Source organism: Leptonotus elevatus, chromosome 1 (genome assembly GCF_054856555.1).
Source record: "Leptonotus elevatus isolate MCC_2025b chromosome 1, RoL_Lele_1.0, whole genome shotgun sequence".
In the NCBI taxonomy this organism is placed as follows: Eukaryota; Metazoa; Chordata; class Actinopteri; order Syngnathiformes; family Syngnathidae; genus Leptonotus; species Leptonotus elevatus.
The window spans coordinates 29,819,091-29,836,172 of NC_141239.1; the positions used below are offsets into that span (position 1 = coordinate 29,819,091).

The 17,082-nt window shown below is 43.7% G+C and overlaps 2 protein-coding genes across 6 annotated transcripts in view; one reads left to right on the plus strand and one right to left on the minus strand.

Moving 5' to 3' along the window:
• Positions 1 to 31: 31 nt before the first annotated feature.
• Positions 32 to 6,977, plus strand: sco1 (synthesis of cytochrome C oxidase 1). The gene is made up of 7 exons (XM_086090391.1): positions 32 to 260; positions 612 to 728; positions 2,128 to 2,218; positions 2,367 to 2,564; positions 3,060 to 3,152; positions 4,608 to 4,723; positions 6,280 to 6,977. Exons 1-7 carry the CDS (start codon positions 105 to 107, stop codon positions 6,412 to 6,414), a joined length of 906 nt encoding a protein of 301 aa, XP_085946517.1. The 5' UTR covers positions 32 to 104; the 3' UTR covers positions 6,415 to 6,977.
• LOC147181605 (homeodomain-interacting protein kinase 2-like) overlaps positions 336 to 17,082 on the minus strand; it is a 59,155-nt gene continuing 42,408 nt past the window's right edge. For 2 of the 5 annotated variants that reach the window (XM_086090354.1, XM_086090362.1), the window contains 2 exons: positions 10,935 to 11,027; positions 7,899 to 10,274 (listed from right to left, as the gene is read on the minus strand). In XM_086090354.1, coding sequence (XP_085946480.1) covers positions 8,512 to 10,274; positions 10,935 to 10,965 — 1,794 coding nt within the window. In that variant the 5' untranslated portion in view covers positions 10,966 to 11,027 and the 3' untranslated portion in view covers positions 7,899 to 8,511. Of the gene's footprint in view, positions 3,179 to 7,177; positions 7,303 to 7,898; positions 10,275 to 10,934; positions 11,028 to 17,082 lie in introns of those variants that run through there. The other 3 variants (XM_086090370.1, XR_015096611.1, XR_015096612.1) reach the window with 3 other exon arrangements.

Below are 17,082 nucleotides of genomic sequence, written 5' to 3' on the forward strand. Positions count from 1 at the left end.
TTGACCGTTTACGGTTCATGGAGCTGATCTGAGAGCAGCAACGATTAAAGGCTAGTTCCGGTTTCCTTACGTCACATTTTGTAAACTTACAGGTTCAGTGAAAGATGTCGCTAAATGTTTTGTTTTACCGTCTGGGCTGCAGGCGGTTTGGCGGTGATTTTAAAGTCTTACGAAGCGTCAGATTTATCCACCGCCTCATACAGCGAGACATCGGACCAACGCGCACGCTGTCACCGCCACAGACAAGCGTCTGCTGCCGAGTAGGTCATTCACTTTCACCACCAAAGTCAGTTCAGATAAACGTCAATTTAACGATAAGCATGCCATCTGCACTAGATTGACGCAGAGTGTTATTCATGGAACACCATATCTATTACTGTGCTTGCTTCTACAACTTTTCGGCATAATGTTGAGCTGTTTATTATATTGTCAGTGAATGCCTAAGCATCCTTAGGTTTAGTGTTGACAGTAAATTGAAAATATAACTAGCCCAGTACGTGCTGAAGCTGTAAAATTCCATATCAATCTATCTATCAATTCGCAAATAGTCATTTGATTGTCAGGTGAATTAGTTAGACAATCCATCATGCTCACTCATCCACAATTGACAGGAGAATGTGAGAGAATGGCACACCTGCCCAGGAACACGATGTCCACATCCGCAAAGTGCCAAGCGGTTTTCCACGCTTTCTCCACCGCCTTCATCGCAGAAAAAATCGAAGTTAGGGGTGAGTCGATTCGTTCGTAAAATTTGTTTACTTAAGTCACCTTCCATCATTCAGGTGTTATTTCTACAAAATGTGTTCAGTGAACCCCCATTTATCTTGGGCTCTAAATTATAGACTACCCACAATGAGTGAAAATCTGTGGTATAGAGAGACCATATAACAAAACAACAAATTTTTTATACTTTTCTACATGCTTAAAATGTTTAAATTTTCACATTTTTGAGGTTGCATGATTTGGGGCCATTGTAGGGCTAAAAATTAAACAGAAATGGTTCTATCCAAGAATGAGTGATAATAATGATGATAATAATGATAATGAATGTATTTATCAGTAGCCAATCAGAGCCCAAGAGAATGAAAATCCAGTGAGACTGCATAGGTTATATTGTATGACAGCGTATTAGGGCCATGTATATACTGTATGTGTATATATATATAATTTTTTTAGAGGGTGGGGGCAATATTCCGAGAAAAAAACTTGCAAATGTGCCACTAAATTTGCCACTTTATAAAGTGGCAAATTTGTGAGTTTATAAAGGGGCAGATTTGCTAGAAAAAAAACACATAGCGTAGCTAAAGTCTAATCATGTGAGGATTCGTTGGTGGTTAATGGGACACTGTTTATACAATGAAAAGGCAGGATCGAGACGGATTCATTTTTAAATTTAAACTTTACTCGTCATTCACCGCAGCCAGAGCGACAACACTTCCTGATCCCCTATCAGCTGACTAACACTAACCAATCAGATGCTAGCATTCTTCAGGTAAACGCTAGTGAATGACGGAGAGCAGCAGATTCGACACATCAACTTAGATACTTGTACAAAAAATAATAATAAATGTATGAACGTCTAAATAATAATTCTGGAAACATAAATGTATAATACACATTTTAACAAATTAACTTAAACGCTTGATCGTCCGGGTGTGGACCTCCGCAAAGTGAGGCGTCTTTGTTGCTGGCCAGTGGCCGTACACAACGCTTCAAAGAACGAATGCTTAACATCATATGGTTAATCTCTGCTAAAGCAATTACTATCTCCTTTTTTGGAAAGTATTGGCACAAACAGTTGAGTAGTACACTATGTGTAGTTCTCGTAACTTTCTGAGTCCCCCTCCCCCCACTAATCTGACACTTTAGTTTTTTTCTCGGAATATTGCCCCCTGCCCTCTAAAAAAAATATATTTATACGTGGCCCTAATACGACGTCATAATATTGACATTTTATTGCATTTTTTTCCAATACGCAATATACAGTTTTGATGTTAACATAAAAAGCTGCTACGTTCTGAAAAACAAAACATGATGAAGCGGGGTTTACTGTCTTTGTTTACACACTAATGATTGAAATAGAAGCCTGAAAATGTTGAAATAATGGTGTGAATGTTTCTTGTAAAGCCCGTCACATGGAAATCTTTAGCAGTAACCTTCGCCATCGGGGGAGCTATGCTTGGTGGGATGAAATACTTAAAGAGCGAAAAGGAAGAAAGTAAGCTGCAAAGTACACGTTTACCTGTACATTGACTTATGAGCATACTCACATAACAAATTAAACTCATAAGTCAAGGCAGCACTGTATTAAAGACGAGCACTGAAGCCTCACACTTATGTGTCCGTAACGATGCGATGTGTCGCAGTGATGGAAAAAGAGCGCAACAAGTCGATGGGAAGACCGGCGCTGGGCGGACCGTTCTCGCTGGTGGACCACAACGGGAAGTCGGTGAGCAGTGACGACTTCCTGGGCCAATGGGTGCTCATCTACTTCGGCTTCACGCACTGTCCTGACATCTGCCCCGACGAGCTGGAGAAGATGATGGAAGTGGTGGATAAAATCGGTAAAAAACAAACAAACTCCAACATACAGTGAACCTCATTTATCACGGTGGGGGTTACATTCAAGACGCATCCTCCATCTGAGATGTTTGTTAGACATTTTATATTTAAATATCAAAATGTTTAACCAAACCATATTATTTTGTCTAATGAAAGACTGCTAGCGTAATGCTAACATATAATGTAAAATGCCATAGACTAGTAAATAGAAATTAGCACAGATGTAACAGTAATGAATCATTTCTGCCTCTTCTTCTTGCTCTTTATCAAGCTGTATCTCTTCCAGTAGAGCTCAGTGCTGCTTGGTATGTTGTGGCAGTGGCGCAACATAGTACTACACTGAATGTACACAACTTAAAATTCCCACCGTAAAAACCCATGAACAGTTGCTTAAAAATAAACTATTGTCAGGGTTCACTGTACTTATGCTTGAAGAGTGGTTGCAGTCGCTTCTCATCTGATCACTTAATGTGTACTTTGTGTGTGTGTTAATCCAGACCAAATCAAGTCTCTGCCCGACCTGACGCCCATCCTCATCACCATTGATCCTGACAGGGACACCCCAGAGGCCATGAGAGCCTATGTCAAAGGTACAGCATAGCGTGAGAAACGTGACCTGTGACAGAGAAACAAACTGAAGTGAAGAAGATGCAACATGATGCTCACTGTTAAAAGCTGGAAGTTGAAACATTACAAATGGCTGCTTATAGTCAACAAAGAAGCATTTAAAGCTTAAAGGAAATGTCTAGTGGAACCTTAATTTAAGAGTTTTTCCAGTGACGAGCCATCACTTGGTCCATTTTATTTATTTATTTTGCTTTGAGTAATGAGTGATCTTCAGATAGGAAATGGAAAACAATGTAGCATGGAGGTACCTTTATGCCCAGGCATGTGGGCAAGGAGAGCCAGTGTCGTTTATTGAACAAACACACACACACATAAAATGACAGCACTCACAAGGAGCTGCTGTAGGCCACAACTAACATTCATATGCTCACATGCAGACAAACCGGTAAACCTGACGTCCATTCCTGACTTCACTTTACTAGGCCACGCCTCTTAAAGGCACAGATGCAATATTATAGTACCAGTAATTAAACTTTATGAAACCAGTTTATTTCTTGACATTCTCTTTTATGTTACTATTAGGACACGACCAATGTGGATTTTTTTTGGGGCCAGGCTGATGCCTATTGCAGTACTTGGCAGAATAAAATTCTGAAAACCAATTAATGATGAATTAAAAAAGATCAGAATAGTCAAATACCTTTTTATGGTCCCTGAACACAACAACAAAGATATGAATTACAAGCACATTTGCCTGCTTTACAATACAGTACTTTTCCCCCCCTGATATTAAAAGAGCTCATATCAGCCGATTAAATTGGCTGGCTGATTAATCAGTCGAGCCCTAGTTATTATAAAAGTTATTAAAAAATATATTAAAAACATCTAACAAAACAAAAGGTATTTTCAGGGGGGCTAGAACTTATTAATGACATTTATTTTCACTTCATTCTAATGGGGCTCATTGATTTGATATAGGAGTAAACTGAGTTGTGAGCTTGGTCACAAAATGGATTAAACTCTGAAGTCAAGATACCACTGTAATTGGGCTGCACTGCGTGTTTAGGACATTTCAGCAGTGAAGAACAAGTATTTTTTTTCAGGTTGCAAAGTACAGTAATACCTTGACTTAGGAGTTATGAATCCATTCCATGACTGATCTTGTAATGCAGTTTACTCCTATCTGAAATTGTAAATGAGATGCGGGGTGCTGGTCTGCTGTTGTGGCATTCCTCAAGCGGCACTGTATCCTAAATTCACAAATTTTGGTTTACAACAAACGGCAACACCTCGTAACTCAGGAAACTCGTAAGGTGAGATGTAGCTCAGTCTGCTGGTTTGAATAGAACGTTACGATTCAGCTAGCCCTTGAAACATTTCAAATTCTTGGATCAATTTTATTTATTGTAAAATAATACCAATGTGAAAGGTGGCTTTTTGGATTGTCATAATTTCCCCTCCCCCCCATGTTTTTCTAGAGTTTTCTCCTAAGTTAATAGGCCTGACAGGGACAACAGCTCAAGTGGAGCAAGCGTCAAGAGCTTACAGAGTTTACTACAGCCAAGGACCCAAAGATGAAGACAACGACTACATCGTGAGTCACCGTAAACAATCACAGAAAACCCGTTTAGCATTGATTTATCAGATGAAGGTCAATGTACACTCTTTATTTCACTTGTAAGACAATTCAGCCCTCTAGTAAAATAATTACACTTTTCCTACCACTGCCTTCTTCTACTCACTGTATGACGTTCTGCACAAGCGTAAAAATTGCACTGGTTGAAAACTGCATGCTACTAGTACCAGTGAAGCACAAGATGTTAACTAGAAGGATTTTATGATGTCAAATTGTCAATAGTAGCATTAGTAGCATGCAGGTGTCAACTTGTGCAGTTTTTTCTCATACACTAGTTATACATGTAGTTAGTTAGTTGTCCTACTAGTATGCCAAATATGATTAGTGTGCACTAGTAGAATGGCTGTGTATGCGTGTTGACAACTGTCTTACTTGTACTACTCGTGGTGACATAAAATTGTGTTCGTTAATCTCTCGCACTTTACTAATAGTACAAATATAATACAAATTTGCACAGTTTTGCCCAACTAGTAACATGTTACTACTAACATGCATTTACATATTACTAGTCCTACTAGTGCGCAGAAATATACATGCACTAGTGGAAGACAGTATAGTGGAGAGAAAAAATACTAAGAAGGAGTTGTCTTTTTAGTGAGGACCAACTGCATAGACCCGATTTCAGTATGTATTTAACTAATTTGCTCCCAAAAGCATATAAAAACGTTCTATTTTCAATATTGCCATGTTTTTTTGTTATGTTTGATGCAGCCTCTGAACTGAAGAGAACGGTTAAAGCAAAGGTAGTTATTACAAAAATGGCCAGCAGGTGGCAGCAGAGTATAAGAGATCAACCAGGGCCTTGTTGCAAAAAGCTCTTTCCCCCAGTTTTGTGATGAAACTTAGCTATATTCTAATGCTAATTGCTGCAAAACAAAGAAAATAAAACAATTTCCTGATGAAAGAAGACTCCTTCTTTTTGTAGGTTCAATGTTTTTATAGCAATAGAACACAATATTCTGTGGGCCTTGCAAAATCAGTCAAAATCCAGTAAAACAGCCGGGAAGGGGGTTGCTTCAGTGAAAATGGCTGAATGAGTTAATATAGTTGTGTTACTAATGTGTGTTATTTGTGCAGCACAGTAATTTACTAGTGAGGTTTAATTGCATACAAGTAGTTCAAAAGTGGCAGTAGTAGTGGAAAAAACATTACTAGTAAGACACTAGTGCACCTTATTCGTTCTACTAGTGTGCTTCATACTAGTACATGGACCTTAAGCCTAAAAAAAGACATGCATTAAATAGTTTTCTTTAGTTTACTAATTAGTTCCATACTATTAGGCCAAAAGTGACACTAGTTGTGGAAAAACAATACTAGTGTGCCCTAGTTATTGTACTAGTGCTATGAATTGTCTTACTAGCGAGGACGAAGAATGTACTTTTACATGATGGATATCAATCATATCAATGATTAAATACTCAAAAGGGCTTCCCCAATGCTGTTGAGTTGGAACATTCTGTTGTTTTTCTGTATCCGGTCATGTTGTCATGTTTGTTGTTTGTGGTGTTTGTCAGGTGGACCACACCATCATCATGTACCTGGTGGGACCTGACGGAAAATTTTTGGAGTATTTTGGTCAGAACAAAAGCAATGTGGATATCTCCAATACCATCGCGGCTCACATGAGGAAGTACAAGACAGCGAAATGATTGGACGCCAGACTGGACAAACACCCGATGAACTTGAATCAAAAGTGGCTTTGTTGTTGGTCTGAAAATTTAAAATGTTATTTATAACATTCCAAGCAGACTCTTTGACTACTCGTCTTTTGTTCTGACGTCTGGCGCAATGTTTTTGGGGATGTTCGAGTCAATCCTTTGCTAAATCTTAAATAGGGGTGGAACGAAAAGCCATCTGAAATAGGAAAATCGATTTTGATTTTGCTAAATCCAATCGTATTTTAAAATGTACCCACCTTGAATCGTATTGCGCCCCACCTTGTATCGAGATGCGCATCAAATGATCTTTTATGTCAGATGTGCATCAGGTAGGCATGGACCAATTTTAGATTTTGACGATATGATAACAGTGAAAAAAATATGGTAAATTACAGCTCTAAAATGTTTTGGGAAATATTTGGGTAAATAAAAACAGCATTTTTTTTCAATTGAACACAATCTATTTTTATACAAAATATAGAATTTTTGTTACATTAAGAAATGTGCCATGTTAAATAAATACATGAATAAAATAAACATTAACATTCTTCTAACACTGGCCCATCACTGGTGAGCTATTTTTAGCGACACATGTTGTCCTTGGGGCTAACTAGTACCTGCTGGCACCATGTTTTTTGTTTTTTAGGTCAATGCACATTAATTGTCAGCAAAAAGGCATGTGTGTTAAATTTTCTGAGAGTCCAGTTGCTCTCTCTCGTCTGTCTCCCTCCCTTCTGTGTGCATAACTGCTCACCTCTCCTTTCTGATCAGCTGAGGAGCAGGGGGAAGCCCCTGGCCTTTCATCTTTGACTTCAAAGAGGTGGCTCATTTAGCAGTCACTGCAAGCAGCCAGTCATATGCCCTGCTTATAAACACACTCTAAAAAAGAAAAGAGGAGGGCATTATCGGTGATAAATAGTTTGAGCTGTTATTGAAACCTTAAAAGGAACCCCGACTGTAATGACAAGTTTGCTCTATATGAATTTTGTTGTTACTAACATAACCACGAAATTAATTTTTCAAAAATCATTTCCAGTTTAATACATTTTGTAGAAACTTAATTTGGACGTACGCCGCCATTGTTATTTACATCGCAACGCATTCAGTGCGTAGTGACGTAGAATGGCGGCAGGCTCTGCCGAGCAATGTGAAAAGCCTATAAAGAAAGCAAGGTAAGCCTCGTAGCGTTCCTAAAGAAACAACATGCGATGGGAGAGTCACCCTCCCCCATGCCGTGCTCTCGTCATTCACCAGACTCATTTAAGAGTTTTGATCGACCCTTTAGGAACGCAACGGAGACTTACCTTGCTTTCTTCATATGCGTTTCGCATTGCTCGGCAGAGAGCCTGCCGACATTCTAAATCACTGCACTGAATGCGTTGCGACGTTAATAAAAATGGCGGCGTACGTCCAAATAAAGTTTCTACAAAATGTAATAAACTGGAAATGATTTTTGAACAATGAATCTCATAGTTATGTTAGTAACAACCAAATAAATAATATAGAGCAAACTTGGCATTACAGTCGGGGTTCCTTTAAATTTTTTTAAATGGTAAAGCGTCAAACCAGTAGTCGCCCATGCCTAACCCGAGGTATAAATCAGTTTGATATTGCTGAGGAGTTGTTTCTTGGAATTGAATGAACTAGTTTGAGCTTTCGGAGAGCTGTCACGTTATCACATGTTCAGAAACGTGATGAAAACAACCACACCATATCCAGTTGAATCGTAATCAAACTCAGTCGATCCGAATCCAGTCATTGACTCGCAACATCGCAAGACAAAGCAAAAACATTTGTCCAAGTGATGATTCCTAAGTTGGAAATCTTATAAAAGTTTAAGTCCAGGTCATTTTTCTCATCTAAACCATATGACCAGCACTTGGAAAATGTAATCATTGTTATACAATACGTTTTAAAATAACAACTATGAAGGCAATGTCATTTAAAAACAAAAGAACACCAGGTTCTCCCTCCTAGTTTGCTTGGACTGGTGTTCCATGCGACACCGAGTTCCATCAGACGAGCAATTTGTCCCAAAATTACATCAGGAAGGTCCACGTTCATATCAGGTGATTCTGATAGAGAAGATCACATCTGTAAGCAGTTGGAAAAGACGCTCTTGGAGCTCTCCTGATTCCGAGACCTGGATTTGACTTTGAATTTGGAATCGCTTCCAGTCTGTCGGTCACGACGTGAAGCTTCCTTTTTCTCCATCAAACATTGAGTGGTGTCATCAACTTCTCCATCCTCATCATCTGCTGATTCATTGTTACCTAACACTGCATGTTTAGCTTCAACCAGCCCACCTGGCACACCGCAGAGAGCTGTTATACCACCGTCGATAGCCACCCCTTCACCTGGGTTACCATTGAGATTTATCATACCACAGACATCCACCAACCCAACAGGGCCTTCTTTACCACTTTTTTTCACCACACCACCATCAGAGTGTACAACTCTTTGGTCTTGTTCACTGCCAGAAAGCACTAGATGATCAGCGTCTGCCCATCCGAGCTCCTCTTCACCATCAAAGTGCCCAGCCTCACCAAGTTTGTCTTCAACGCCTCTATGGCTTTTTTTACCATCTAGAAGCGCCACATCCTGAGCATCAACCCATCGGCCATCCACGGCCTCGCTAGGTTGGTCTTCACCATAGAGGTCCTGCACGCCGTCGGGCTCCTCGTCTCCGTAACCTTCATCACTGCCTCTGACGGTGATGTAGTCGTCGATGGGCGCGACGGCCATGCAGGCGAGAGTGGTCTCCTTGTAGTCGTTGTGGTCCGTCAGGTGAGTCATGGTCACGAAAGTGTGGTTGAGGCCTTGTCTGGGCGTGGCTCTGCTTCCAGCATCCACACTCAGGAACCACTTAAGAAGGCACACAAACTTGAGCCAGTCGTCGTACTCCGTCGTGGAGCTGCTCTGCAGGAACATCATGGCCAGGTCTTCAAATGAGGCCTCCAAGTCCAGATTAAATCGAGATATAGCCAGCTTGGTGCCTGCCGACATGACCGTCCAGTGTTCGTCATCGTCCACTGTGAAGTATTCGCTGCTGTACTTGGCCTCATTGAGAAGATGATCCACAGGCTGACCAAGAAGACGACAAATTGTCTCCATAGTCCCTCGAAGAGACGAGCAATCGAAGAGGTCAAATCCAAAGAAGAGGTATGCGACGGTACAGCCCAGAGACCACATGTCGATGGCCTCGGACAGGGGCAGTCCCAGGATCACCTCTGGGGCTCGGTAGGCCTCGGCCTGCAGAGTCATACCCACGTGCACCGACATGATTGGTCGCGCCAAGCCAAAATCAATGAGCTTGACTCGGAAGGGCAGATTCTTGTGGTCTACGAGCATGACATTGTCTGGTTTCAAGTCCGTGTGAGTGACTCCTAAGGCCTGCAGGGCCTCAAATGCCATTAGGAGCTGCGACATTACCGGTCGTATTTGGTGGAGATTGAGCGGTGTCATGTTTCTCTCTGTCATCAGGTCCTCCAGGCTCTTGTCCAGCATCTCGAAAACCAGACAAGGAAAGTCCTGGAATATGAAGTGTTCAATGAACTTCACCAAGCTGTTCCTGTTCTTATCCAAGAAGCGTATCTTCTGCAGCGCCTGTACCTCCTGATGGAAGTTGTTCATGTTGCATCTTTTCAAGAGCTTGACGGCCACACGATCCGACGTGTTCAGGTTGAAGCACTTGGCCACGATTCCGAAGCGTCCTTCTCCTAGGATGCTCAGAAGCTTGTAGCTGTAGCACTTGCTGGAGAAGACTTCATCATAAACCCGCTGAAGACAGTTGCAGTCTTTGTGTTCTGCAGCCAAGGCTGACATTTTGGCAGAAGTTTCTCTTTTTCTGCCTTACAAACATGACAACAAAAAAATCAGAGTTTATTTGAGGTAACAAGTGCAGGAAGCATGCGCCCAAACAGACACAACCCCTTTATTAATGATGCGCAACCTCTTTAATGTGCGACAACAGCGGTCACATGACCAATCTGTTTGGCTTTGACCCTTGAAGCACTGATGTCACGGACTGCTTGCGTGATGTGATGACCTCATCACAAGGGTGGGCTCCGTAGCCAACTGCAGGTCTAGTACTTCATTACCTTTATTTTCTCAAATTCAATTACAATGCCAAAAAAGTTATTTGCCAAATGTCCTATTGCATGTACGCGTCGGATCCACTGCACCCCCGTTCAGGATTTTTATTTTAATTTTTTTTAACTGGTCAACTCTCGACTTTCTGGAAGAATACAACACATTTGAAACTCTTTTCTCTCTGACAGTGGTGCCTTGACTTACAAGCGCCACTAAATGCAAAATGAGAGCACTCGCAAGGAACAACTTTAATTCCAGCCTCCCTCTACAAGGCACACATCCAACACAAATACTATCAATATGGATATACTACGAATACTACGGTACATACAGTAACTACCCTTTATAAACCATTTTATTTACATTCTTACTTTATAATTTACTAAACAATTAATTTCCTCCGTGAGTCATCACCTTACCGTGGTGTAAGGGTTTGCGTGTCCCAATCATCCTAGGAGCTATGTTGTCTGGGGCTTCAATCTCCTGGCAAGGTCACCCACGGCAAACAGGTCCTAGGTGAGGGACCAGACAAAGCATGGCTCAAAAAGAACCCTATGATGAATGTCAATTTTGGATTGCGGTTTCCCTTGTCCGGACGCAAGCCACCGGGGCCTCTTCTGGAGCCAGGCCTGGAGGCGGGGCTCGAAGGCAAGCATCTGGTGGCCGGGCCTATACCCATGGGGCCCGGCTGGGCACAGCCCAAAAAGGCAACGTGGGTCCCCCTTCCTATGGGCTCACCACCAGTGGGAGAGGCCAAAGGGGTCGGGTGCGCAGTGAGCTGGGCGGCAGCCAAAGGCGGGGACCTTGGCGGTCCGACCCCCGGCTACTGAAGCTAGCTCTGGGGATGTGGAATATCACCTCTAGCAGGAAAGGAGCCCAAGCAGGTGTGCAAGGCCGAGAAGTTCCGACTACATATAGTCGGACTCGCCTCCATACACAGCTTGGGTTCTGGTACCAATCCTCTCGAGGGGTTGGACTCTCTTCCAATCTTGAGTTGCCCACAGTGAGAGGGGCAGAGCAGGTGTGGGCATACTTATTATCCCCCAGCTTGGCGCCTGTATACCGGTGGACGAGAGGATAGCCTCCCTCCTTTGGGTAGGGAGACGGGTCTTGCCTGTTGTTTGGGCTTATGCACCTAACAGCAGCTCAGAGTACCCACCCTTTCTGGAGTCCTTAGAGGGTGTGCTGGAGAGCGCTCTCTCTGGGCACTCCCTCTTTCTGCTGGGGGACTTCAACGCTCACGTGTGCAATGACAGTGAGACCTGGAGGGGCGTGATTGGGAGGAATGGCCCCCTGATCAGACCCTGAGCGGTGTTCTGTTATTGGAATTCTGTGCTCGCCACTGACCGTCTATAACGAACACCATGTTCAAACACAAAGGTGTTCATATGTGCACTTGGCACCAGGACACCCTAGGCCACAGTTCGATGATCGACTTTGCAGTTGTGTCATCGGATTTGTGGCTGCATGTGTTGGACACACGGGGGAAGAGAGGGGCGGAGCTGTCAACTTGGATCAGATGACGGGGGAAGATGCTGATCCGACCTGGCAGACCCAAACGTATTGTGAGGGTCTGCTGGGAATGTCTGGCAGAATCCCCTGTCAGATTGAGTTTGAACACCCACCAACGGCAGAACTTCTCCCTTGTCCGAGGTGGGGGACATTGAGTCCGAGTGGACTATGTTCCGCTCCCACATTGTTGAGGTGGCTGATCGGAGCTGTGGCCGTAAGGTGGTCGGTGCCTGTTGTGGTGGCAATCTCTGAACCCGCTGGTGGATACCAGCGGTAAGGGATGCCGTCAAGCCGAACGTGGCTTTGGTGGTCGCTGAGGGGAGGAGGAGTTCGGTGAGACCATGGAAAACGACTTCCGGACGGCTTCGAGGAAATTCTGGTCCACCATCCGGCGTCTCAGGAGAGGAAAGCAGTGCACCATCAACACAGTTGTATAGTGGAGATGGGGTGTTGCTGACCTCGACTCGGGACGTCGTGAGTTAGTGGGGAGAATACTTCGAAGACCCCTCAATCCCACCGACACGTCTTCCTTTGAGGAAGCAGAGTCTGGGGACTCTGAGGTGGGCTCTCCTATCTCTGGGGTCAAAGTCACTGAGGTGGTTGGAAAACTCCTCGGTGGCAGGGCAGGGGGGTGGATGAGATCCGCCCGGAGTTCTTAAAGGCTCTGGATGTTGTGGGGCTGTCGTGGTTGACACGCCTCAGAACATCACGTGGACATTGGGGACAGTGCCTTTGGATTGGCAGACAGGGGTGGGGGACCGGAGGGTGTGTTCCACCTAAAGAGGGATCACACTCCTCAGCCTCTATTAGTAAGGTCTATTCAGGGGTGCTGGAGAGGTGGGTCCATCAGGAAGTCGAATCTCAGCTTCAGGAGGAGCAGTGTGGTTTTCATCCCGGCCGGGGAACAGTGGACCAGCTCTATACCCTTGGCAGGATCCTCGAGGGTGCATGGGAGTTTGCCCAACCAGTCCACATGTGTTTTGTGGACTTGGAGAAGGCGTTTGACCGTGTCCCTCGAGGAGTCCTGTGGGGGGTGCTTTGGGAGTATGGGGTACCGAGCCCCCTGATATGGGCTGTTTGGTCCCTGTATGACCGATGTCAGTGTTTGGTCCACATTACCGGCAGTAAGTCAAATTAGTTTCCATTGAGGGTTGGACTCCGCCAAGGTTGCCCTTTGTCACAGATTCTGTTCATAACTTTTATAGACAGAATTTCTAGGTGCAGCCGAGGCGATGAGGGGGTCCGGTTTGGTGGCCTCAACATTGCATCTCTGCTTTTTGCGGATGATGTGGTGCTGTTGGCTTCTTCAAGCCAATAGAGCGTTTCGCAGACGAGTGTGAAACAGTTGGGATGAAAATCAGCACCTCCAAATCCGAGACCATGGTCCTCAGTCGGAAAAGGGTGGTGTGCTCTCTCCGGGTCGGGGAGGAGATGCTGCTCCAAGTGGAGGAGTTCAAGTATCTTGGGGTCTTGTTCATGAGTGAGGGTAGGATAGAGCAGGAGATCGACAGGCGGATCGTTGCAGTGATGCGGACTGTGTATCGGTCTATTGTGGTGAGGAAGAAGCTGAGTCTAAAGGCAAAGCTCTCGATTTACCGGTCGATCTACGTTCCTACCCTCACCTATGGTCACGAGCTGTGGGTTGTGACTGAAAGAACAAGATCCGGATACAAGCGGCCGAAATGAGTTTCCTCCGCTGGGTGTCTGGGTTCTCCCTTAGAGATAGGGTGAGAAGCTCTGTCATCCGGGAGGGACTCAGTGTCGAGCCGCTACTCCTCCGCGTTGAAAGGAACGAGTTGAGGTGGCTCGGGCAGATTCTTCCTGGACGCCTCCCTGGAGAGGTGTTCCGGGCATGGTCCACTGGCGGAAGGCCCCAGGGATGACCCAGGACACACTGGGGAGACTATGTCTCTCGGCTGGCCTGGGAACACCTTGGGATCTCGCCGGAGGAGCTGGTTGAAGTGGCTGGGGAGAGGGAAATCTGGGCTTCCCTGTTAAAGCTGCTGCCCCGGCGACTCGACCCCGGATAATAGATGATGGATGGATAAACAATTCAGATTTATTCACAGAGGATGGGGACGGAACCGTCTGTGAGTAACTGACGCACCCCCTGAAAATGGTTCATATTTGCCTGTAGGTTGCTACATGCTAAGACATCCTGGGAAGTCAGATTGTCTACGGCTGCCAGATTGGGTGGTTGCTATATTTGCGCACACACACAGCTGTTAACATCGATCATTAACGTGTATTATTATGAAATCTAAAGTATTTGGCGGATGTGCCAACTGATCTAAAACAACAATACCAGCAGAAAGTTACTCTTTGTGGAGGAATCGACCCATACATGCTGTCCAAGGCTAATTTTTTTGGCGGGGAAGGTTTGGCCAAGTGTGTCTTATTCTGACATTGTTAACTACAGCTTTATTCCATCCAATTTCAGCAGCAAATCGGTTTGCATTTCAGTGGCAATTTGCTATGGAATTTTGGTAGTGGGATAAAATGTCAGATTTTTGCACGTGAAGGTGTGCACCTGCTGCACACTCACACACTCCTCTTAACTCCTCACTTGCCTTCTCTTTTGCGTTCTCTCCTGCCAAAATTTCGGGATTTCCCACCCGTCCATGTGGGGCCATTTTGCTGGGCCCCACAAGTTTAACCTTCTTTTTGAGGGTCAAGACCTGGTTTTAGAATTTAGGTTTCTATTGAGTTATGGTTGAGGTTAGGGTAAGGAATAGGGGAAGGGAATCATTTGTGATGTTTGGGGTTAGGGGCTAGGAAATGCATTATGTCAATGAGATGGCCCCACAAAGATAGCAAAATAAACGTGTGTGTGTGTGTGCGTGCGTGCATGCGTGCGTGTTGGAAAAGTAATTATGATGTAGTTGTAAAATGCACATTGCAGAGTTGAAAGCAACTGGACATGGTTTGCTTCTAAAAGTCTGAAAAGTGAAGGTGATGTCATAGTTTTTAAAATCCTGTCTGCCAGGAATTCTGATGTAAAAACAAACAAAACAAGAACGTTTTCAGTTCTGTTACTGTTCCACTGTTGAAGTATTAAAATAACCTGACGGGTTGCACAGCTGCTACGTTCCTCTTCTGGAAGGCGGATTAGTAAGGCAAACATTCTCTTTTTCGGCCGTGACCAGACACGGAGCGCCTCAACTTCTGAACTAATCACCGCCTTTCAAAAAGTCATTCTCACTGTCTGCCGGGCATTCCGCATCTAAGTTGCTTCAGTCATTAGAACAGACGACTCAATGGGTTCACATGCCACTCACTTGCAGTATGGCTGGGAAGTAACCAAGTACAACTACTTTGGTACTGTACTTACGTCTATTTTTCAAGCATCTGTCCTTTATTTTGGGGACGACCAATTCTTCCATGTATTTGTTGTTATTCCATGCAAATTAATGTGAAGTTACACATTTTAAGATTGGCTATTAAAACACAATAGTGTAGAGAATAAGCTTACGAGATTTCATGCATTGAGTAACAAGTTTTGAGTTACGGGCCTTTTTGTTTTCTCTTGTGAGCCAACTTTGTTGCTGTACTTAAGTCCATTTCATCTGTACTTTTTTTGACTATTTTTCAAACAACCTTTTACTAGGGCTGCAAAATTCCAGCAACATTCACATTTATGAACTTGAATGAAATTAAATCAATGGAATTTTATGGGAATAAACCCGGAATTTTCAAAATGTTGGTTGCCTTAATAAAGGGGAAACTGCCACTTGTATTTTGACTTTAATTTGTTAAGAGCTATTACTTGGTCCATTTTTGCTTTCAAATCTGTACCTGCGACTTTCAGGAATGTTTTGTTTCTGTTTTGAAACGCTTCATTGTCTAAAGATGACCAATGAGGTTCACTTCGAGGTGAAGTGTATGATCAGGCAGCAGACTGTTGTGTGGATGTGGTGTTTTTTGGGGGGGCGGGGGTTGGGGGGGGGGTAGTTCTTGCCTGAGAGCGACACAATCATTGCAGCTGTCATCAGACCTTCAAGTGACATTAGTGACCAGTTGAATGACAGCCACTTAGTGTCTATGACTCCCCTCCTTACACAACATCATGTCACTTTACATCATGCCATGTCATTTCATGTCATTGAGGATCATGCCACCTGAAATGGTGACAAACAACATGGTGACAGATCTACATTAACATCGTCGGTTGTATTTTAATTTTCATCCTGTTGTCTATAATGATATTTAAGATGGTTTTCCAGCATCCTGTCATTTAATGTCATACTATCTAATGTCATTCAACACTCGACTCACTTAACGTTCCTTGGTAACAAAATGGCACCAAAGCACTGCTTTTGTCCAAATGAAGCACCTCAATTGACTTCAACATAGTTGTTTTGCACAAAGGGTGCACACGGTGGCACCAATGTGCTAATTTCCTTTATATAAAGCTCCTCAACTCACTCCAACATACTGTAGCTCCTTGACACCAAATGTCAGAAAATCACTACTTTTGTCGAAATCAAGCTGCTCAACTCAAATCAACAGTTTCATCCTCTGCCAAACTCGTGCTTTTATTGCTTTGGTTCGAACACACACACATTGGTGTGTTTTTAGCAAATAACAGGACATGTTGAGAAAGAAAAAAAAGTTTTTTGTTTTTATATAAAATAGAGCTATTTTCTTTATTAAGAACACATAACAGAAAATTCTATTTTGGGAGGGCTGCAACGGATGAATGGAATTCCGATTCAATTTAAGAGGCCTAAATTCATTTGATATACTGTACCATTAAACTGAGTTATGACCTCAGGTATGGAACGCATTCAACTCGTAAGTCTAGACACTAATAATAAGTGTAGCACTAATAATAGCGAACTGATAACAATCAGCATCTGTTTAGGACCTCTCCTGGACGACCGGTTGGTGATTGTTCATGTGTGCGTTTGACTTGACGCAGATGACCAACATGTTCAGACGCTCGTCTTTGGGCAGCTTAGGCCAATCAGAAGCCACCGCCATGAGCAATCAGTGAATAACTGCCGACCACCAGCCGAGCCGCTCCGTCTGGCTTTGACAGTGACGCCCCGAACG